Source organism: Prionailurus bengalensis, chromosome A1, assembly GCF_016509475.1.
Source record: "Prionailurus bengalensis isolate Pbe53 chromosome A1, Fcat_Pben_1.1_paternal_pri, whole genome shotgun sequence".
NCBI lineage: Eukaryota > Metazoa > Chordata > Mammalia > Carnivora > Felidae > Prionailurus > Prionailurus bengalensis.
This window is the reverse complement of record NC_057343.1, coordinates 239,996,058-240,018,747: the sequence shown is the minus strand read 5'-3', so window position 1 is coordinate 240,018,747 and position 22,690 is coordinate 239,996,058. Positions and strand designations below refer to the sequence as shown.

At 60.9% G+C, this 22,690-nt stretch overlaps 1 protein-coding gene and 1 long non-coding RNA gene across 5 annotated transcripts; one reads left to right on the top strand and one right to left on the bottom strand.

Annotated features, from left to right (window-relative positions):
- Positions 1-1,950: 1,950 nt before the first annotated feature.
- CLPTM1L (CLPTM1 like) lies at positions 1,951-16,402 on the bottom strand. Of its 4 annotated transcripts, none has more exons than XM_043601620.1 (17): positions 16,179-16,399; positions 15,677-15,777; positions 14,561-14,750; positions 13,203-13,351; positions 12,122-12,200; positions 9,822-9,939; positions 9,502-9,596; positions 8,677-8,761; positions 7,545-7,648; positions 6,585-6,650; positions 5,472-5,522; positions 4,686-4,768; positions 4,190-4,224; positions 3,667-3,722; positions 3,546-3,590; positions 2,852-2,967; positions 1,951-2,455 (listed from the first exon to the last, which is right to left on the bottom strand). In XM_043601620.1, the coding sequence occupies exons 1-17, from the start codon at positions 16,338-16,340 to the stop codon at positions 2,371-2,373; spliced, it is 1,620 nt and encodes a 539-aa protein (XP_043457555.1). In that variant the 5' UTR covers positions 16,341-16,399; the 3' UTR covers positions 1,951-2,370. The 4 variants fall into 4 exon arrangements, with proteins under 4 accessions (XP_043457555.1, XP_043457561.1, XP_043457541.1 ...); XM_043601626.1 differs by having other exon boundaries at positions 13,203-13,348; positions 16,179-16,398; XM_043601606.1 differs by having other exon boundaries at positions 2,386-2,680; positions 16,179-16,402.
- Positions 16,403-16,984: 582 nt separating this feature from the next.
- LOC122495710 lies at positions 16,985-20,480 on the top strand. The gene is made up of 3 exons (XR_006300545.1): positions 16,985-17,275; positions 18,336-18,518; positions 18,923-20,480. It is a non-coding gene; the product is annotated as an uncharacterized LOC122495710 (long non-coding RNA).
- The last annotated feature ends 2,210 nt before the right edge of the window (positions 20,481-22,690 follow it).

Here is a 22,690-nt window from a genome sequence, read left to right as displayed (position 1 = left end):
CAGGCAGCGGTGAAAGCCAGCAAGGAAGCCCGGGGCCCAGAGGCTCCAGCGGTCACAAAAGGGAGGTTTTCCAGAGCAGAAAACAGGGACGCGCACTCCTGGCCTTATGTGAGGTCGCTCCGGCCAGCAGGGCGGCACGAATGCAGTTAGAAACAGGATTACAGGGAAAGAGAGAAGAGGCCCTTCATCCAAGAGAGGTGTGGAGACGGACAGGAGGAACATGAGAAGGCATTCGGCGCCATCTGTTGCCTGGGAAATGCGAACCCAGGCCTCGGTAAGGTCGCCCTTCGTGGGCACCAGATGGCAGCACTCGGTGCAAGGCAGGTGTGCCGCGCGGGGCTCGGGGGCGTCGGCTCTGCTTCGCCAGGACCCCCGTGTCCACAGAAGACACGCCCACGCACTCCCAATACCAGAGTGGGCCAAACCCTGCCGTCTGTCCACGGTCTGCTAAAGACTACGTGGGACAAACGAATGCCACGGCCACGGCTGGGATGAAGGTCAGGGAGAATCCTGAACCAAAGCAGCCAGGCAGCCAGAGTCGAGCGTGGGATTCTGGGCGGGGCTGGGAACAGGCCCAGGAGCCGATGGGCACAAAGGTCGCCAAATGCTTTCCGGGGACGAGCAGCCAGGAGGGGTGGGGGAGCCCCACCTGGGTGGTGGGTACAAGAACACACACGTGCTCCTGCTCCACTGTCCCTGTGCCGTGTGAAGAGAGACGGAGGGAGTGCGACCCCGCAGTGTGGGGCACAGAAGGCACTCTGGACGGCAGGACACAGAAGGGTGGAGGAAGAGGAGGCGGGGCGCCAAGGAGGCACCGGAGGACCGCGGCAGGCACGTGCCACCCCGGGCCCTGGGAACGGCAGTTGAGACTGCGGTACGGCCCGGACGCGGGGGGACGGCCCTGGAGCGCCCGGTGGCCGGACGTGGCCACCACAGTGCAGGGAGGGGGGATGGGAGAATGGAGGCGGGAAGCAGGTGTGGAGGGAGGGACCCAGACAGAGGACGCGGCCCCTCCAGGAGCTGGGAAAGGCTGGGCTCCGGCCGGGTGCTCCGGCGATGGGTGCGGGGGTGGGTGTGTGTGTGTGTGTGCATGCGTGCGCTGTTGAAAGCCACTCGGTGGTGCTGTCCTGGGACCTGCAGGGGCCCCCTCGGCGGAACCTCCCAGGCCCCGCGGGCCCCACGCACAGGTGGACACCCGGACGTTCTCACTTACAACACAGCCAGCACCCAGCAGGTGCCGTGCCCCCAGGCCGAGCCAGCAGGGACGTCTGCACCCTTCTGAGCAGCTGGCCCTGGGGGTGCAGCAGGCGGGTAGTTCCCGGGGGACGCTGTGCGCTCCTTACCGGGCTCCTGATGCGTGCTCACACCGAAACTGAATCAGGGTAACGTCAACTGTTTCCCTACCCTCACCGCGTGCGGCTCACACAGCTGAGCCAGAAGCCGCAGGCTCCTGAGTGGCACGCACGTGTGGTTTCCACTGCGAACAGACCCCCGCGACAGCGCCCGTGGCCTGTGGGGACAGGTAGGACGCACACGGCCTGGGCCTCCTCAGACTCCGACTGGCCCCACCTTTCACCCTGGGAGGAGGAGCCCAGCACGCCACGGTGGACACAGCGGAAGACGGAGTTCACAGCCAGCCCCACGGCACACGCTGCCCGTGTGCTCACGGACACGTAGAACCACACGGAGCACAGGCCCGCCCGGCCACGCAGCTCATCTCCGCCTTAACCCAGAGCATTTCTGAAAAACACCGTCTGGGGGACTGGTGGTGACCGTGCAAAACACGTTCAACACCGGAGATTCAGGAACGTTTGCGATTCGAGAGCTGGGGAGGCGGTCTTTACCTCCGCTGCTGTGGCAAGCACACACGTGAGCCCACGTCGTGCGTGGGTTTCTGAGAACAGGAAAAGTGAGCCAGAGGAGACACGCTCCACCGGGCCAGGAAAAACATCACAGCCAAAGAAATTTATTTTAAAATAGAAACATACGTACATTAAGCTTTAAAATAGTCAAATTTTAAACAAAAAGGAAAAAAGCCGTTTGATCCCAGTCTCTAAGGAATGGACTTAAAGAGCCACCTGCGCGTGTGGAGAGCGCTCACGGACACCTCGAGAGGCCCCCGGCCCGGGCTCCCCGCCCTCCGTGCCGAGCCTCCGATGGTCAGAGCCTGATGCGGGGGCCAGAAGTCTGTCCGCTGGAGCCCCTCCCTAACACGACGCACAGGGACTCGGGGGGCGACGGGAAACGTTCAGGTTTTGGCAACGCACACGGTGTAATGTCCAGATTATTCCACCAGAAGCGTCCGAAAATACTCTGCCGACAACCCAGCCCTGCCGCACAGGGGCTGACCGCACGCGGCCGGGTGGGGACTCAATGTGCGTGGGGCTTCCGCTGGGGCTTCTCCTCGTAGGACTCCCCGAACTCGTTCACCCTGCTCTTATCCACGGGGTACAGCCTGCAAGGACAGAGGCCCCCCGGGCTCTGCCATCTGCGAAGGGGCTGGAGTCCCAGCAGTTAGGACACGAGACCCCAAGTTGCCGCAGGAGGGATGTCTGGAGTCCCCTCGTGACCGCCTGTCGTGTGTTCACTGTCAGGACGGAGCTCCGTGCCCGTCCCCAGGCCCTGGGGGTGGCGGCCCCTCCGCGCTCTCCAGACAGTGCTCGTGGCGACTGCCGCCACGCTGGGGGGGGCGGGGCGTGAGCGGCAGGGACTGAGCGAGTCGCTCGGACAGAGACCTGTCCTTCCCAACTGGGCCGTGGGGTGGTCTCTCACTCGGCCTTGCAGGTGACACACGCCACCTGCAAACTGCCTCTGTGCCCACAGAAGACCCGGGAGGGGCGGCCACACTCACCATCGCTGGTACAGGTACACGAGGAACACCACGTCGTCCCGGAAACACGCCAGCCGGTGGGAGGTGGGCATGGTGATGATGAAGGCAAAGACGTCGTCGATGAAAGTGTTGAAGGCCTGCCACGTGGGATGGGGGAGGTGTGAACACCGGCCATCAGGGTCCCCCGGACGCCTACCCGGGGGCCGGGGCCCGTTCACCCTCTCACCGCTCAGCGGGGTCCCGGCGGCAAGAGACAAGAGAAAAGGAGTGAGGGCGGAAGGACGCTGGACACCAAGGCGCCCCCTCGCGCACCCCTGTTCTCCACATACTGCACCCCCACGGGGGCTGCCCCGAAAACCCCGGCTTCTTCCTCCTCAGAGCCACTCGTCTTGCTTCACAGAACGAACAGGAAAACACACCTTAATTCCAATCGCCCTGACAAGCGTGTCACGGCACTTCACAGCCCGGCCGGTGTGCCCGAGCCCAGGGTCTGCGTCCGCGTGTGGACGTGGGCCTCTGGGGGTGGCTGGGGGTATGCGCTCTCACGCGTGTCCCCGAAAAGGAATGTGGCTTCGTCTCGTGCTGCTGTGACAGTTCGAGAACCAGCGTCCCTAAGTCACCACCAGGGGGCCCACGGTTGAGAAAACCCCCTTCCACTGGGCGTAGTGGCCCTGAGAAGTTGCGGGGCGGGGGGGGGGGGGGGGGGGGCACTGACCTTGTAGGTGAAGGCCTTCCAGGGCAGGTGCGCCACCGACTTCATCTGGGGGGCGAGACGCGGCAGATCAGCGGCCGGCGTAGGGAGGACGCGGGTGAGCGCGGGGAGGGCGTGGTCTTACCTTGTAGTTGACGAAGAGCTGGGGCAGCATGAAGAGGAAGCCGAAGGCGTACACCCCTGGGAAGAAGGACGGCAGGCTGGGGTGGCCCCGGGTCCATCTCCAGAGACCTGCTCTCTGCCAGCGGCCCCCCCCCCCCACCCAGCGCGGCTGCCTGTCACCATGTTCCGCGCAGACGGCTCGGGCCCGCGAGTGCCCGCGAAGAAGCCAGGCCCGTCAGGTCCTGGGTCTGTGCCCTCCGAGGACGCAGACCCAGCCGACGCACAGGGCTCACGGGCCCCGTAGCCGCCCTCGGAAACCGCACGTCGGACGGCGTTACTGCCCGCCCGCCCCAAACCGTTTTCACGGGCAGCCTGAGCGGGGCCGCCGCAGACAAACCAGGTGTCGGGGGGGCCCCGCCAAAGGGAGCAGGGGTGGCTGGCGGCAGAGGTCCTGCCTGCCCGTCCTCGAACCACACGGGCCACGTGTGGGAACCACGAGGAACAGCCACGGGCGCTACTGGCGGAGCCGAATCCCCACAACTCACCGTTGACGAAGCTATTGATCAGCCAAGAGTACCAGCTGCAAGAGAGAGACCGTGATCACCGCCCCTGTCCCGCGGCGCCCGTCCCCCCGGAAACTGCAGTGCTGGTGGGGGGACCCGCGGGGACAGCCCTCTTCCCGGAGCGCAAGCGTGAGGTGGTAGCTGCAGGGCTGAACTGGCCGGTGTCCTCCGTCAGAAGCCCCAGCCCTCAGGGCCGCGCCTCCGGGGCTCCTGTGTCCCGAACGCAGTGGCCAGGCCACCCGCCCTAGGCTCCCCTCGCCAGACACGTCCGCCCTCGTTCCTGACACCAGGGCCCCGGACACCTGCACCTCCGTGCCCGCTGCTGGGGAACAGGCCTGGGGAAGACCACATGCCGGCCTTGTGCCCTCTGGGCGGGTCGTGTGTCTCCCGGGCGGGGTGGGTGGGGGAGGAGGGGCAGGCCCAGCACGGAGGCCCAGGGGCGTCCCTGGCTGCCAGCACGGAGGCTGGCTCGTCCTACCTCTTATACTTGACGTTCAGCAGGGAGTAGACGGCACCACCGATGCACAGGGGGTAGAGAAGATAGGAGAGGTACCTCATGGCCTGCCGGGAACACGGAGCCTCTGTGACAAGCCAACTCGCAACGGGGAAACCGGCAAGGAGGGCACGTGGGCCACGACCTTGGGGACCTGAGTCCGGACAGGGGAACCGGCAAGGAGGGCACACAGGCCAACGGCCTTGGGGAACCGAGTCTGGACGGTGCTGGGACGGCAGACGCCTGCAGAACGAGGCTCCAGAAGCTAGGCCTGATGCCGCACGGACGTTCACAGCATCCGTCCGGCTTGTGAACACCCGGTCACTGATCAGGAGCGATGGGAAACGGATCTGGAGACGCCCGGCTAGAGCCGTGTGCACGGAGTGCCCTCGGGGGCTGGGGCTCGTCACCATGCTGACCCTGAGCTTTGCCTCGGCCCTGGCACACAAACACGTGCCCGTCCGAGCGGCAAGTAACACCGTCCCCACAAGGGAGCCGTCTCCGGGCAACCCGAAAGCTGCAGCTACACCCGCACAGGGGGGTTGGGGATGAGGAGGGTCACCGGGGTCTCGGTGACCACGGGAGATCACAGCGCGTACCGCTAACTCCCCAGAAATAAATCTCGTTACAGGAGAGGAGGAGGCCTCCCGACCGCCCGCGAAGACCGGGCCCGGCTTTCCTGCGAGGCCGGGACGTGGAGCCGCCCCGGAGCCTGCCCCCAAGTCCGAGAGCCCAGGCTGATTGGCATCCCCTCCCACCCCCGCCACTCACCTGAGTGTCGTACTCCTCTGTCTTCCTCTCGGACTCGCTGTAAGTGCCAAACTGTCACAGAGCCCAACACAGTCCTGTTAGTTCCAGGCCGCTGGCGGGGACAGCTGCACGTGGACTGGCAGGTGTGCACAGCCCAGCTGTGCGGTGCAGGGGGCTCAGCCCAGGCGGCCCCCTGCAGCCACTTCCCCGCAATCAGGGTCACCCGGGGCCCAGACACGTGCCGCGTGTGCAGAGGCACGCCCGCCAGTGTGTCCTGTTGGGCCACGCGCCCCCCCAGCAATCACGGTGATGGCCACACCCCTGCACTGCACTCGGGTCAGTGAAGGCAGACTCACAGAGCCAGTTCCCGATAGGACAAACTCTGTCCCGGTCCCCAATTTCCCATCCTCGACAGGGTGTTGAGCTTCCCTGGATCCGGGTCCATCCCAGCAGGAGTCAGGCTCAGGACCACAAACCCCAAAATGCCACTGCACCCCAGCCCAGCCCGTCTGCCCGGAGGCACAGCAAAATCCTGTCACCGGCGGCAAGGGCCAACCCAGAGCAGCACCACATGCTGGACTCCGGCGGGGACGGGGCACCAGGCAGCACCACGCTGGCCTGCGGGCATGGGAGGAGCGCCCAGAGCCCAGCACGCCCGCATCCCATCCCGTCAGGGCAGGGGGAGCACCCTGTCCCTGACGGGGATGCCCACGTGGGGCCCACACTAGCCGCTGCCCACGCCGGCCCGCCAGGAGACCTCAGGGCTGCCAGGGGACCGGCCTCCACCGCACGATGCCACCTACGTCTGCCGAGGGGGGGCTCGGAGCCGGAGGCTGGCCGGGTGGCCCAAGGATCACCGGCCCCCGAGTGTGGCGTCTGATCGGGGCACAGCTAGCAGCCACAGGGCAGACACTCTGGGACATGAGAATGGGCTGGCGACCAGCACGGAGCGTCCGGGGCAGATGGGGTGGTGGGAGCGGGCGGGGGCGGTGCACAGAGAGTCCAGGGGGGCAGACGGGGGCCAGGGGAGGCACAGACCGTCCAAGGGGCAGACGAGGAGTGGGGGCGGGGGGAGGCACGGAGCGTCCGGGGCAGATGGGGTGGGGGGACAGTTGTTACCGCACAAATGCCCACCTGGAACTGTGGTCTCAGGCCTCTCCAAACGACACTCATCTTCAAGGCCTTTTTCACCTTCCACAGCTGAAAGAAAGGACGAGAAACACACTTTCACGGCTCTGAGACCCAGGAGTCCCCGGAACTCACCCGGAGGTGACGGACCACAGCGTGTGCCTGCTCACGCCCCCAGCCTTGACTGGTCACACCACCAAGCCTGACTGGTGCTCGTGGGCTCCACGCCAACATCGAGCTCGGCCGCCCTCTGCACCGACGGAACCGGCACTTGGCCTGGCTGCCGTCCTCTGGGCCGGGCCCCCTTCCCGGCCCATCCTGCCTGCCTCTCGATTCACCGGCCCCTTCTCCCAGGTGGTCACTGCAAGGCCCCTCGCCTCTGCCCTGAGTCCTGCCGTCTTCGGGGGACCCGCCTCCACAACCCGGTGAGCCGGGTCTCCGCACTGTGACGGGTGGCTATGGGGGGGGGTCCTCGCGGCACGGGTCACGGGCAGACCAAGTGCGTTCTCTGGCCCAACGGCCACACGTGCCGGTGCCCACGGCGCATGGGTAGGGCGGAGAACTGTGGCTGGGGCTGAGGCCCGGGACAGGGCAGCCCCAGAGGCCAGAGAACGTCCCAGCCCGCCACCCCCTCTGCTCCCCCCCGTGTCCTGGCCCAAAGCCACCCGCCCCACGGAACCGCTCTCTGAGCCCAGCTCGGCCCGGGCTGTCACAGGGCACCACGTCCCACATGGCCTCATGCGGTGGGCGGCACAAGTCGTGTGGCTCCCTGCCTGACGTGGTAAAACACGTCGCGTGGACAGGTGTGATGGGCGGAAGCTCCAACCCCAGCGACAGGGCCCTCGGCAGCCGGGCTCTGGCGTTCCGGAGCTGCGGCAGCTGCTACGCCCCTCCCTGCCTTCGGCAGGGCCACGTCTCTCCCGTGGTTCGGGACCGGGTGCGGCCAAGCACAGCCACACGACTCACCTCGATGGCGGCCCCGATGCCTGCGGGGACCAGCACCAGCAGGCTCGTCTGCTCGTCCAGCAGGAACAGGAAGATGACCACTGTGCTGAATCCACGCCAGAGCACTGGGGGCAGGGCAGGGGGCTGCGCTGAGCGGCCGGCCGCGCCCTGTCCACACCCCACCTGACAGGTCCCATCACGCCCCCACCCCCCTACGTGCACACTCACCCCCCTACCCGTACCCCCCCCCCCACAGCGTACACAAAGCTTCAAGGGTTTCACCGCCTCCATCCACTGCACCAGACAAGGTGTATGTGACGTGCAAATGTTCTACAGCGACCACAGAGGCCACAGCACGGAACGCAAAGTCCCCTTTGCTACAGAAACGTGTGTGCAGGTACACAAACACACAGAGAGCACGCTGACCAGAGGGGTCACCGGTGGGGATTAGAACCCGCCTCCTTGACCTCTTCCCCTTACCTGTTTCCCTCCCAACTCCGTGAGAAACTCATCTTTTAAAAACTATACCTTCTCCATAAAGACCGAACTTTACAAAATGCTACAACCGACTCATAACATGCACCTTCCTAACGGCCTCTCGTGGGGCAGGAGCAGCGGGGCCAACCCCCGTGGGTGCCTGCTAGGGGGACACCTGGCTGCCCCGTGTGCACTGACGGGGACCCACAGGCCCCGCTCACGGCTGCTCCCCAGGAAGGGCCGGAGGACCCAGCAGGGGCCCTGTGCCCCCCGAAGAACACCAGAGGACAGGAGGATGTGAGACCCGGCTGACACCGGGGGCCAGCCCAGGTGCCCGGACCACCCCTGGGCACGTCATTTCTGTGGAAGGAAAAGAAGTGTCTCCTGAGACGCTTGATTAGCAGCCAAACAGATGGAGGCCAAGATCCCGCGTTGGTGTCGCTGCCGGGGGGGCCTGGCACGCGGCCTCGGGTTCACACGCCACAGACAGCCCCTCTGCGCTCGCAGAGGCCAGGCTCTGCCAGGCTCGCAGGCGCCGCCCGCGCAAGAGCCGGCTCCCTGACTGGCACGGACCAGAGACGGCCGCAGACCCCAAGCTCCAAAGTGAAGCCTAGAGATCCGTATCCATCAACAGGACACGGCGCTCCGGGAACGGCCGAAACTTGAGGGCACCTACCTGCTTTGGTGGACATTCCAATCATGCTCCTCTTCTTCTTCCAGAAACTGATGTCATTTTTAAATGCCAAGAAGTCGAACAGAAGCTGGAAAGAGAAGAGAACGGCAATGTCCAGCTCGCGTCGCTCCGACGGCTCGTCTCCGCCGAGCGAGAGCACAGGTGTGCGCGGGACCCGGATCGCAAGGTCACAGCCAGGTGGATGCCACACGCCACACCTCGGAAACCCACGGCCTCGTGCCCCACCCAGCACGCCGGGACCGCGGGGCATCCGACCGCCGTCGTGGGCCACACGTCCCGGCTCCCTCGCCAGGTGCTGCCGGCTCTGACCTGGTGCCCAGGCTGTGCACACGGGTCATTCTCAGACCCTGCTCCTTTAACAAAACCACTATTTCCCAGCACGGTTTTGGGAAGTTTAGCCAGACTGGCAGCCAATCTCCAGGCACTGGGGGCCCACCCCTGCCCACCTTGACCTCAGATCTAGCACGGCTGCCACGTGGGGGACAGCTTTCCTCCACCAGCTGTACAACTCCACGCTCAAAAAGGGATTCTACGCAAAGGCTGGGTTTTCAACATCGAAACCACCGTGCTAGAATTTTACAACAAGATACTTATTTTGCAAAGCCATTCACTGATCTCGTGGAGTTTGGGTTTCTTTTCAAAATGACCTCCAGGGCCAATAGACAAACCCCAAGTCCTTAAGGTGATCAGCACCCCAGGTGCAGACACCCCCGTCCTGAGCCGGGAGAGGGACCCCCAGCGTGGCGGCCACAAAGTCTCAGGTCGCCAGGCCGCACCACGCAAACCCCCGGCCCGGTGCCCACTCACGTGAAACGCGGCGACGAAGAAGGTCAGAGCTAAGAAATACAAGTTGGTGTCGACAAAAATGCCTTTCACTTCATCAGCATCTTTCTCTGAAAACCCTGAACGGAAAAGGAAACAGCACGAGGCGAGCCAGGTCAGCGACATCCAACACCAGACACGCGCCTCACGCTCACGGCCACAGACGAGGACAGCTCTCAGCACTGAGAGCGGAAACCCGATGCTCTGACGGGAGCCATGGTCAAGGACACCAGCAGGAGGCACCGAGGCTGAAGCCTGAGCACGGCTTCCCGGACCCGGAAGTAAAGGTCGGCCCGTGGCCTCACCGAACTGTTGCAGGGAGTACACGGCGTCCTGCATGTGGATCCAGAAGCGCAGCCTCCCCAGTGAGATCTTGTCGTAGGACACGGTGAGGGGCAGCTCGGTGCTGGAGCGGTTTATGACCTGGCGGGAAGGACAGCAGGGCAGTGAGGCCGCGCCCTTCCCAGGTCCGCCGCCTGCCCCCACCCGCTGCCGGGCACTCACCCCACGGCTCACCCCACGCCGTGGGCTCCCCACCGACCACGGCTCCGTGCACTGGAGGCCGACGCTGCACCCCTGGGCCTACTCGACTACCGTCTGTTCCACGTCCCAGGGGGCGGGGGGTGGGGGGAGGCGTGGCTCCCACCTCCCGCCACTCACCCTCATCCTGCGCTCAAAGCTTTTCTGAGCAACGTGTTCTCGTCTCCTCTGCCACCTGAACCCCGTATCTCTCGAACCCCCGTGTCGGCTTGGCCCTGTACCCCGGCCTCTCGGCACGAGCAGCACCGGCATGCACCAGGAACCTGCTCTTGTGGACGAGCCGGGCACGGGCCCCACGGAGCCTCCACACCTCTCCGCAGGGAAGGGAAACCTGGCGGGTGGCACTTGGGGCCCTGGTGTGTGGGCTAAAGGCTCCCGGAGAGACTGAATTGTGGAGGGTCGGCCTGCCTCCCCAGGGGACAACAGAAAGCCTCAGGAAGATGCGACACCTGACCTAAGTGTGTGCGGAGGCAAGGGGCAGCTGCGAGCGGCTGTGGTCGTGGGGTCTGGCGGCCCACGCTGGCTGCAGCGGCCTTCCACGCCTCCAGAGGCCGGTGAGTCCACGGGCACCACACGCCCCATCGTGTGAACACGGAGCCACCTGATTCCACCCGCCGGAGCTCACTCAGCAGACCCTCCTGGGTGGACACCGACGTGGCCAGTCCAGCAACAGGAGCGGACCAGGACTGACCAGACGCCAGGCCCAGGGCCCCCCCACCAGGACTGACCAGACGCCAGGCCCAGGCACCGGACCCCCTTACACCACAGTGGCACACTGGCTCCAGGGCAGGCGGGCACGGGCCAACCCCACCCACACAGGTGCCACTGTCTAAACCCCAGCAGATTAGCTGTTCCCCAAAGATGGCGTTCCTTCCAGAAAGCAGCCCTGATCCAGACAAAGCATTCGTGTCACGAAGACGCCACAGGAAACGCCGGCGGCCCGTGAGCTTGTTTCCACGTCTGAATAGCGGTGCCACGTCACGAGGCCGCTAAACCCACACGATGAGCAGAGCGCAGGCGCCCTGCAGACGCAGCCTCGGAGCTCCAGCGGCCCAGCCAGCCAGCAGCCTCTCCACACCACTGCCCACACCACGGCAGCCCCGGGCCCCCAGAAAGCTGACCACGCGCTTCGGCAGAACTGGGCCGGCTCCAGGTCTGCACACAGCAGGAGGGAGGATGACGGTCTGCCCGGGGCCGACGAGCCCCGTAGATCCAGGTGGCACCCCCAAAGGAAGCGCAGGACCCCGCGTGTTAGGGACCCCTGGGTCAGCAGGGGGAGGCAGAGCTGGGGCAGGGGCCCGCGAGGCTGGGCCCCGGGTCAGATGCCTCCTTTTCCGCTCACTGCCGTGCATCCCACGGGGACCCGAGCTCTCTGTGCCCAGGCTGTCTCGTCTGTGAGCAAGGAGCACGGACTCCAGCGCGTGGTAAACGCCCACAGACTGGGATGGCGGCCAGGAGTCACGGGGAGGGCGACCGGTGCGGCTCGTGCCACAGCTCCACAGCCCACGGGGCGAGACCCCGGGACGTTTGTGAAGTGCTCGGCACGGTGCCTGGGGCACCGTAGGTGACCCTCCGTGTCAACGGTCACTGCTGTTGTCACTGCCCGGAAGTCAGCCGTCCTGCACTGGCCCTCCAATCCACCCTGCAGGGCAGGGTGCCAGCTCCCCTCCACTCCCACACTCAGCCCTGCCCAGGGCCACCCGAGGGTGGGGGGCGGGGGGAACAACTGCAGGCTCCAAGACAGGCAGTGACACTGTGTGGGGCCAGCTCCAAAGGGAGCAGTTTGCTCAGCAGCCCCTCTAAGCCCATCTGTGCCTTTGAGCCAAACAACTAGGGCTTGGTGGAAAAACCTTCATGAACTGTTTGAGCGACACTCGGTTCTCCAATGAGCTCTGAGACTCGCCATCCAAGCACTTAATACAGAACTGTTCCAGAGCCTTCCACCACAGAGAGCATAGGGGCTCAGGAAGGGAGTCGGAGGCAGACCCGGAGCACAGCTCTGCCAAGTCAGAAAGACGCAGCAAGCTCCTGCGGGGCGACAGCAGCCCAGAGGAGCCACACTTACCATGAGGTCCTTCACCCGATTGCTGAGCTGGTCGATGAACAGGATAGGGAGGTAGTGCACGGTCTTCCCGAGCTGGATCCTGAGGGATCAAGCAGTTCCCAGAGTCACCGTGAACACTTTCACCATTAGAGGAATCAGACGCGGCTCGGAGACGCAGCGCGGAGAAATCCCGCCCACGTCCTCGGTTGTCTCTGGGCACACAGCCCCAGGACACACCTTGCCCACAGAAGCCGAGGGCTCTAACCAGCTGTTCTTCCTTGAAGCCACAGCCGTGGGAGGGAAACCCCAGTGGCCACAGAGCGGAACACCATCCAGGCCGCAAAAGAGTGACAGGCCCACATGTGCCCTGATGCGGGATGGTCGGGGATGCAGAGGGAGAGTGGAAATAAAAACCCACCTGCCTTCCGTACCTTGGAGGCGGCGGGGGCCAGAGAACAGGAGTGGGGGGCTTTCTGTGACCCTTTGTACCGTTTACGTTTCTAATTACGTGACTCTTCTGCACACTCAAAAATGACATATACGCATTAAAAAAAAACCCCTCACGACGATAGCACGTTGACAACTAACCCGTGAAGGAAGACGAGTCTTAGCGCAACCATTTTTAGGTGCTGCGTGACATCGGTAACAGATCTTACTTTAACAGCGGGCTCCCCCAAAACGCAAGGCGGTCTAAATCATTCACACAATTTCAACGCTTACGTTTAACTAGCGATGCTAATGACTAAATGTAACGATCTAAAAACTAGTTTTTAAGTTAACGTGAACAAGTCAAGTTAAAACAAAACACGGGGTCCTAACAGAGGTAATCAGTACGCAGATGGGACAAAAGTCTCAGGGGGTGCAGCACGACACGGTCTCACGCCCTGGTGGCAGTCTCTATCAGCAAGACCTCGAGAGGTTCAGGGGTGCTCGAGGCAGCACTGCGGGCCCCCGTTTCTGGATTCTGGTGGGCCATGACCCCCCAGGTGTCCTCCACACCCCACACACCGGGGCCACTCCTGCACCGCCAGCTCGAGGCTGGGCACGGGGGCGTGCGCCGCGAAGAGCCACCCTCCTTCCCGGTGGGCCCAGCGGTACTTACATCTTCATGTACCGATGCACGTCGGCAGGCAGGGAGGCCCCGTCAAAGACAAAGTCGTCCACCATCACGTTCAGTGTCAGTCTTGGTCTCCAGTGAGAAACAGGCTCGTCCAGGGCACTCGGTGGCTTCTTCTCTGCCTCTATCTGCTGCTAAAGGAAACGAGTGGCTCAGCAGGGAAAGCCCAGTGCTGGGTGGGGGCATGACCGCCGGCTCCCCCAGAGCGGCACCCCTCACTTCCTTCTCTTAACACGAGCCAGAGGGTTGTCATTTAGATCCCCAGCCTGAGCGGGGACCATGAGAAGAGGGAGTCCCGGGACACCTGCAGGAGGGGGCAGGCAATCGGAGCTCACAGCCCCTGCAGCCGGCAGCGAGACTGAGGACACTGGCCCTAGGCCCGGTCCGTCACGCCGTCTGCAAAGACAGGGTCAGGGCTGGGCGTCAGTCGCACACAGAGCTCTATTCAGCAAAGAAGCTATGACTGCCAGGAAAATCTCCCAGATCTAACTGACAAATTCCACACTGCAGGACCATTTCGCGTATCTCCCACCTAAATAGATAGAATACAGCTCCGGTAAGTTACGTTAAGAATGGTTTTCTAAGTAATACTAACCGCAAACGTTTACTTTTATGTTCCGGAGATCACTTCACACTAACACCCACCACCTCACTGACTCCCTAGGAAGGCCCCAGGAGGCGGGGCCATAGAGTCCCCCCAAGAAAAAGCAGCCGAGGGAGTCCTTCCAAGGAGACCCAGCATGGGGCAGCCTCACAGACACTTCCCATCTGTAAACGAGCTCACCTTCTAGTCCACACAGACCCAAAGACAGAATCCCTCTGCTTTACCCACAGTATCGTCAATAACCACTTAAGCCACTCTAGTTTCCTCGTATACACAGCTTTTCCCAGCAGTATGGAACGTATGCAGTACAGGTATCTCTCCCGTAATCGCAAATGACAACTGAAAAGATATACCGAAGTGCCGTCCTGCCCTACACACGAGGCAGTGAGTCCCCCAGTTGTGAGCGAAGGCTGCGGCCGACTTTGCAGAAGGGAGGCCCCCACACCTTGATGGGGTGCACACACACTCCCTGGAGGCTGAGAGGGCCCGGGGCCTGAGAAGTAACCTGTCATTGCATTACTCAGAGTCTACGTCACTAACTTGGCATAAAATTTATCTGCGAGTCACAGGAAGCAATTCTGCTGAAAGACAGACGTGCTTGTCCCTACATCAAACTGCTTCCCTTCCCAATGCTCACCCCAGCTCCCGGTGTAAGCTGCACGTGCAGAAACCTGTGGGTGTGAACTCCACAGGGAGAGCGCAGGCCTCATGCGGTCAGTGACCTGACAGGCACACTCACCTGTGTAGTGGATTCACCCGTGAGCAGGTTGACCTCTTCTGGCTTGGGAACCATGTAGGTGGTCAGAGGGCTCACTAGGTGCACCTGCTTCCCGTCATGCCATGGCAGAATGCCGGCATGGTGGAGGAAGATGTACGCATACAACGTCCCGTTATTTCTAGTTTTCTTTGGTACGGAAACGTTAACCGTCCTAAAACAAAAGAAACGGCCGTTTTACAACCACGTGCATGTTAGCTGCCTCGTATGTGCCCACGGCACAGGTTACCCAAGTACCTCTATAAATCGTGCCGTTTCAAACTAATTTTAGCTCACACGTTCTGAAAACGCACCCACCTGCAAAGACTTTACCGAAATCCTGGAAGTGTGGATGCTCACAGACCGTTTTCTAAAACCACGGGCAGCATTTCCTGCCTACATTTCGCAGCGCTCAGGGAAGGCAGGAACTCGCCTTGGTCACAGGGCTCACGTGGCCGGGCAGGCAGTGGCTGACCCCAACCGCACCTATTTCCCCCGTCTGCTGCACTGCCTCCCGCAGCTCTCGAATGGGGCAGGCTGGCCAGAGGACGCTCATGCCAACGCACCACACATTCCCGCCATTTTGTCTGAAATCACCCAGACGACACACAGGAAAAAAGGAGACCCCGGACAAGCAAGCTGCTTTTCGACTTCTGCTTTTGAAATCTTAAAACTAGAACGACACAGCAAGCATAACTTCCCACGCTCCCTCTTCGTACCTGAGCATTTACGTCACTACACTGACCTAACTGGCAACTTTCGCCAGGAAGAGAGAGACGAGCTGTCTGCTGTGGGAAGCCACGTCGCCCCCACCTCATCTCCTCCTCTGGAAACGCCCATGGCTGCCGTGCATCCTGGGACCTTCGGACACTGGAAGCTACCTTTTAAGGGACAAACTCATCACCTCCTACTCTCACAAAGAGCAAAACTTGGCGAGTTTACGTATCACAAACGAGGGCGGTTAAAAGCGCCCCACTCACGAGACAGAAGGGAACAGTGCTTCTCCCCGCTAACTTCCGTACACATGACGCTGCCTTTTCCACAACCTAAACGTTACCAGCACTTACCCCATCACCGGCACGCGCTGCTCCCCAATCATACCTTTCAAATTTCGACTCCACGTCAAAGTCTTCCACGTTCAAGACCAGATCCACGTTGTTTTCAGCACCAAGGTTGGACCGCGTGGTGGTGTACACGCTGAGCTGGAAAGGAGCGTCAAGAAAGTTAGCTCTGCAAGGACCACCCCCAACCCCCCTCGGCAGAAAACACGCATCCAACTGCTACACCCGCGGTGGCAATCTGACCGGCTACCAAATGGGAAAAGGGTTCACTTTGGCTCCCATCGCGCCAGGAAGAGATCTGCTGTGTCCACTGCAAACAAGCTACTGAGGCGTGCAGCTGAGCAGAACAGGGCAGGGACCCGGGCGCCTTCAAGAGGCGGGACGAGGGGTAAGGGGGCAGCGCCCCGAGCCCTCCCGGAGCCACCATGCACCAGGACCTGGAGCAAGTGGGGCTGGGGGGCTGTCCTGGACCTGGCTCGGTAAGAAGGGGCCCCAGCCCCGCCCCCACGTAGTCCCCGCCGCCACACCTCCTCGTTGCTCACCTGCAGCTTGGGCCTCCGCGCCAGGTAGGGCTGGATGCAGTTGCCGTCGCCGCCGCACGGCCGGGTGTAGACGATGCCGTACATGACCCAGCAGGTGTGCACCACGTACACCACGAACACGCCCACGACCAGGCTGGTGAAGGAGCTGCGACCGCTCCACATGGCGCCGCCGCCCCCCGGGCCGAGAGCGGCGCCCACCCCGGCCCGGCCCGCCTCGCAGCCGCGGACCCCGCCGCCCGCCCGGCGCGCCGCCGGCCACTCCGGCCGCCGCCGCTCACGCAAGAGCCGCCTCGCGCCGCCGCCACCGCCGCGGGGGAACGAACGCACCGCGCACCGCGGGCCGCCGGCCGCCCTGCATGCTCTCGCCGCCCTCCGACCGACCTGTCGCCGCGGGATTCGCCGCCCCGCGGCCGCTTCCGGGTCCCGTGCCTCCCGCCGGAAGTGGGCGCGCCGCGCGGCCCCCTGGGAAACGCAGTCCAGCCAATGACGCACGCGCACGCACGCACGCGTCAGGGGCGCGACGCACGCTGGTGACGGCTCCCGCCCGCGTCCTCCTCCCGGCTTGCCTCGCGGGTTCCGGGCGCTTGGGCTGGGCCCTGTCGAGTGCAGAGGGGTCGCGAGGGGAGCGGGACGGGGAATCGGGTGGTGAGGCGGCCGGCAGGGGGCGCCAGGCAGAGGGGGATGGGGCGCGGCGGCGCGGCTGCGAGGCGGTCGCGAGGGGCCGGGGACGGAGGGGGCCGGTGGGGAAGGGCGGTGAGACGGGGGGGTGGGTCGAGGCGGGGGCGGGGCATGGCGGAGGCGGGGCATGGACCGGGGGCCGAAGCGGAGCCGTCGCCTTGGGGTCGCGGGGTCTCCAAGGCACCGCCCCACATCCGCGGACACTTGCTGGACCACCCCCTACCGCCCAGCCGTGGGGACTGCGCTGTCCCCAGGCCTACCGGGCCCACAAGTGGGTGCAATGTTGACATTTGGGAAAGCTGGTTGGAGGCGATACAGAGACCGTGTGCTGTTCTTGAAACCCTTTCTACGTCTGGAGTTCACGTCAAAATAGAGGAAAATGGTCAATAGACTCCCGAAAATTAGAGACCTGATTTCAGGTGGTTGTTTCAATAGGAGCCTCTTGGGGGGGGGGCGGGTGCGATTTTGAAGAAACAACACCGCAGAGAGGGGGACCTGGGGAGGGGTCTTCCCCTTGAAGCGCCCCTGCCCGCACCCGGGCTTGCTCAGCCAGGGACTGTAGCTCCTAGTTCCCAGGTTTGGCGGCGCTGGGAACCTTCGGGGGAAAGCTGTCCCGGTTCGCCCGCGGGCCCGCGCCCTTCCTGCTTCCATGCTAAGTTGGCAGAGCTCCCGGCCGTGGGCCAGCCCTCTGCAGGGGCTTGCTTTTCCTGCCTGATTGCGGGAGACTCGCGTGAGGCACCTAGAGAAATGGAAAGTGCTATTCCTGGTTTTCAGAGGAGGAGGCAGACTGCTTTAGCGTGGGGGCTTGGGCGGGAATTCGTAGGGCAGTAGATTCGCTGTGGACGGGATGTGACTTCACGCAGAGATGGAGACCTCCGGGAACAAGGCACTGAGGCTGAGTGCGGGGAGGCCTTGGACCACCTGCTCCTCGGATCTGGGCCAGAGATTGGGGGGCCACTAGGAACTTTCCTCCGCACGTTCTCCCTTCTAGCATCCACTCCTGGCTCTGTTGGTTCAACCGATGGAATGGTGTGTCACAGACCGTCTCCACCCTCCCCTATCTGGTCCTTTGCTTTAGCAAACCTGCCTCTTCTTACCCTGAGTGTAAAATCCACCCTTCTTAACAGGCTTACCAGTCCTCTGCAACCAAGGCCACAGAGCCACCTTTACCCCTGAGCCATCGTGCTCCTGCCACACCTAAGGAGCCCCTGCTCGCACCCTGCGGCTTTGCTGTCACTGCTCTGGTCTACACAGTGTAGGAAGGAACGCCAGGCTAATTAGTCTGCAGGGAACAAAGACCAGCTCCGGCTGTGTGAGCACAAGAGGGCATCAGTGGGACACGAGGGACATGGGGGGGTCTCGTGGAATCTGAAGGCCAGGATGCAGCCAGGCCTCAGGAAGGGGCTGCAAAGCCCCAAGAACGCTGAGGTTCATACCCCTCTCAGACTGACTTTTGATCTGGTTTGTACTCTGTCCCAGGTGTAGAGATTTATTGGCAACTGGGGGCAAAAGCCACACCCCGACGCCGAGTGTCCTGCTGCTCATGAATCTAAAGCCGATGCAGGCGGGTCAGGTCCAAGGATCCAGAGGGGGTCCTGCGGGACCAGGCACGAGTGTCCCCGGCCCTCTGCAGGATAGAAATTGAATGTGAGCCAGCAGGAGGTGAGTGCAGAGTGTACTGAAGGTATAGACAGAATGCAGGTACGGAGTGTCTGGGAGACTCCGGAAAGGAAAGGAGAGAATCTCATCTTGCTCGGGGCCTGCTGTGTAGGTCCCCTCGGTCCCCCAGCTGCCCTTCATCAGTTATTCCTCAGAGCCAGGGAGCCTTGGCGTCCACACGTCTGTTCCTGGTGTCTGGTTATTCTCACCTGGTTCTTCCTTAGATGTCGTCTATTGTGCTGGAAGACTCGAGATAAATGTGAACTTCTTGTCCCTTATAAGGAGGACACACTGTTGGTGCTACAAGGCATGTGTGAAGTGGGGATGCGGGTCCTAGCAGGAATAGGATCAGGAAAAGGAGTGAAACGCAGATTTTTACAAAGTCCTTCAGTTTCCCTATGTCACAGCTATAAAAAGGCCTTGCATGGGGGCACCTGGGTGGCTCAGGTTTGTGAGCTCAAGCCCCACATCAGACTCCAAGAAGACTGCGGAGCCTGCTTCTGATTTTCTCTCTCCCTCTCTCTCTGCCCCTCCCCCACTTGCACTCGCTCTCTCACAAAATAAAGAGACAATCAATCAATCAATCAATCAATCAATAAATGCCTTGCATGGCTTTCTGGAAGGTCAGAAAGAAACCCGGTGCCGTGCGGGGACTTGGGGACCCAGCTTCTAGACTGCAGATCACTCCCGAGTGTCCAGCCCAGACCTGCCTGATGCTTGGCCCTCCTAGCAAGGGCATGGCTCCCACAGGACTTTCCTTCCCACCCATGAGACGTATCCCACTGTCAGTTCCTTAGAGGAGCTCTCGTGTCTAGGGTTAGCCCTCCTGCTGCTGGTGGGTGGTGGGATACTCATGTGTTGCGCGTGGGTGTCTGGTTAGGGACCCTTGAAAGCTAACCATTCTCCTGCAAGGTGAGGCTGTTGTTCATTCCCAGGGCCCCTCAAATGTGAGTCCAGGGTGACCGCGCGGAGCCTGACACGGGGCTCGGTGGCACGAACTGTGAGATCACGACCGAGCCAATATCAACAGTCAGACGCTTAACTGACTGTGCCCCCAGGTGCCCTTATTTTTAACTTTTTGAGGAGCCGCCGTACTGTTCACAGTGGCTGCAACAGCTTGCGTTCCCACCGACAGTGCACGAGGGTTCCTTTTTATCCACATTCTCACCAACACTGGTTGTTTCTTTTGTTTTTGATTTTAGCCATTCTGAGGAGTGTGAGGTGCTGCCTCATTGTGGTTTTGATTTGCATTTCCTTGATGATGAGGAATGTTGAACATCTTTTCGTGCGTCTGTTGGTCATCTCTGTGTTTGGAGAAATATCTGTTCATGTCTTCTGCCCATTTTTTAGTTGGAGATTTTGTGTTTTGAGTATTGAGTCGTATTAGGTTCTTTATGTATTTTGGATCACGAACCCTTTATTGGCTATGTCATTGGCACATATCTTCTCCCATTCTGTAGGTTGCCTTTTAGTTTTGTTGACTGTGTCCTTCCCCGTGCAGAAGCTTTTTCATTTTGGTGTAGTTTCTTTTTGCTATTTTATTGTTGGTGTCTCAGAAGACATCGCTGGAAAAAAGGAAAAAAGTTGCTATGGGCCGTAACAACTTTGGACAGCAAAGTTCTATTCTGTTCTCCTGTTGCTTCCTTCTACCTTGTCATACGTTTCACTTCTATGTATGCCGTCAAGTCCACGATAACATCGTCCTTTTTGCTTTAAACGGTCAGCTGTACTTTGAGTAAGTTAAGCAGGAGCACAGATGTACTTGACATCAGTTCACATGCACCCACCTGCTCTCTCGGCTCCTTTGTGCGTGTCTTGATTTCTAGCTGCTCTTTACTCCTTTGCTTCCGTGGCTTTTTTAAAGCACTTCTTACGACGTAGATCCAGTGGTGGTGAATTGTGTCAACCATTTTTGAATGAAAATACTTTTAACCTGCCTTCATTTTTTTATTTCCTCAAATTTATTTTTCAGGAGTGACTGAAATAAAAAAATACAAGGGAGTCCCACCATCATGGAAATGGCCTTAAGAGATAAAAAGGGTCAGACAAACATCATTGCTTTCCATTTCCAACCAGTAGTTATCGTTGATAAATAGAGGGCCAACAGTCTGTCAAGAATCCTCAAGAGATGTTCTGTGATACAACATGCCTGTTCACAAGGGGAAACACTAGCGTAACTTGCACGAGCTTCTTGACTCGTCACACGAGACAAGCGCAGAAGCGCCCCATGCATCTGAGAACGCTGGACTAGCCGCCTTGTAGAAAGCTCTGCCTCCTTCCTTGCGGGGTGTCCTGCTCGGGCAGCGAAGCGAGCCTGTGGACCTGATGTCCGATGAACATCGTCAAACAGATGGAAGTCAGCCCCGCAGCCGCTGTGACGGGTCGTGCCGTCACCCGGCTGAGGAACGTGTGTGTATTCTCGGGACCTGGGAGCGACCCCTTTGAGCGGCACAGACGCTGAGGTAGGCAGCTCGGGACATGAGAACACCCTCCACGGCGCAGGCCCTCCATCCCATCGGATTTGTAGATCTCACCCAGGCAGTCGTGGAGGCCCCTGGGTTCCCTCTCTGGTCCAGCTTTGCCCGCATCAGCTGCCAGACGGGTATGAACAAAATCCAGAGGATACACAAAACACGGGGATGTGGCCCCAGTGGCACCACCTGATGCCAGATGCCCTGCAAAGTAGCGCCGAACTGGGCTCTGTGGTCCACACCACCCGGGAAGACCCGCTTGTGTTTATCTTTGAAGGCGAAGTCGAGAGCCTGGGTGGGGAAGTATCTGACGACGTTGGCCGGTGACCACGCCAGGAGGACGGGACCCCTGCTCCTTGGGGACACGAACCTCACAGCCTGTGATGCCCTTGCATCGCCGTCTGTGGCGATGTGCTTGCTGGCACCCCGCACCTGCGGCGGCAGCTTGACGCGCTCGGCGGGCACTGTCGTGGTCTCGGAGATGGTCTCGGGCGCTGCACCCGCGAAGGACACCGTGGCTTCTGTCACGTTCCAAGGAAAGAGGAGGCAGGTGACTGGGGGAATGTGGTAGGAACCGGCTGGAACTCCGGGCCCCCGGGCTGCCTTCGTTTTTTGGAAAGGTATTTTCAGTAATTGTAGAGTCCCGGGTTGACACGCGTGTTTTCTTCAGCGTGTGGAAGCACACTGTGGCAGTACCTTCTGGCCTGTGTTGTTTCTGATGAGAAATTCACAGTTTTTTCTGGTCCTGTTTCTCTGCCTAGAGTGTGTCCCTTTTCTCTGGCTGGTTTTAGAATTTTTTTAAAGCCATTGCTTTTTTAGCAGTTCGTCAGTGACGTGCTGTAGCGTGGTTCCTCTTGTCTGTCCCGCTGGATGCTTACCGAACTCCTTTACTTCGGGAGTCTCATCAAGTTTGCAAATGTGCAGCCAAGAAGCCTTTAAATATTTGGTCTGCCTCCTCTTTGGAGTCCAGCTGTGTGTATATCAGACAGCTTGACGCTGTTCGATGGTGAGGAAGGTCTGTTTCGTTTTTCAGTTTTTCCCCCTTCCCATGCTTAGGTTTGGATCCTTTCTAATGTTATGTATCCAGGTTCACTGACTCTTTTTTGTATTTTCCAAACTGTTGTTAAGCTTATCCTGTGAATTTTCCATTTCAGATGTTCTGTTTTTCATTTCTGGAAGTTCCATTGAGTTTTACAATCTTTTGCGTGTCCTGGAGAAAACCCCATGTGGCAAATAGGTCTCTTTCTTCTATCTTTGTGCAGGCACGCTTCTCCGTTTTGGGGGGTGTAACAGTTTATTCAACTACCTCCCTGTTAATAGACACCTGAGTTGTTTCTAGCCTTTAGCTGTGAAAACTTGGACTATAATGCGTGACCTCGAACATACGTTTTTCCATGTCTTAATTTGCCAGTGTGTTTCTGAGGTAGATCCTTGGACGGGGAACCGTCGATCCAAACGATGGACGTGGGGACGCTTCTCCAGCGGCTGCCCGGCGCCTCCCCTCGGGTGGCAGGCTGCCGGTATCCTGCCGGCAAAGGCTGAGGAAACCTGTTTCTCTGTAGCTGTGCCAGCAGAGGACAGTGTCCGACCTGTGGAGTTCTGCCGGTCTGACAGGTGAGATGCTGTCCCTTGACTCGGGGTCGTTTTCCTTTCTGTTTCCCTGATCGTGGAGAATAAGCGGCCTCGGGAGCAGGAGCCGTGGCT

Bases quoted from the DNA above. Each gene is read 5' to 3' on its own strand.
- CLPTM1L (XM_043601606.1), bottom strand. From the start codon at position 16,340: ATGTGGAGCGGTCGCAGCTCCTTCACCAGCCTGGTCGTGGGCGTGTTC. The intron at 15,778-16,178 runs GTGAGCAACGAG...GCTCCTTTCCAG, and splicing joins CGCGGAGGCCCAAGCTGCAG to CTCAGCGTGTACACCACCAC. The intron at 2,968-3,545 runs GTCAGTGCCCCC...CCCACGTGGCAG, and splicing joins GGAAGGCCTTCACCTACAAG to GCCTTCAACACTTTCATCGA.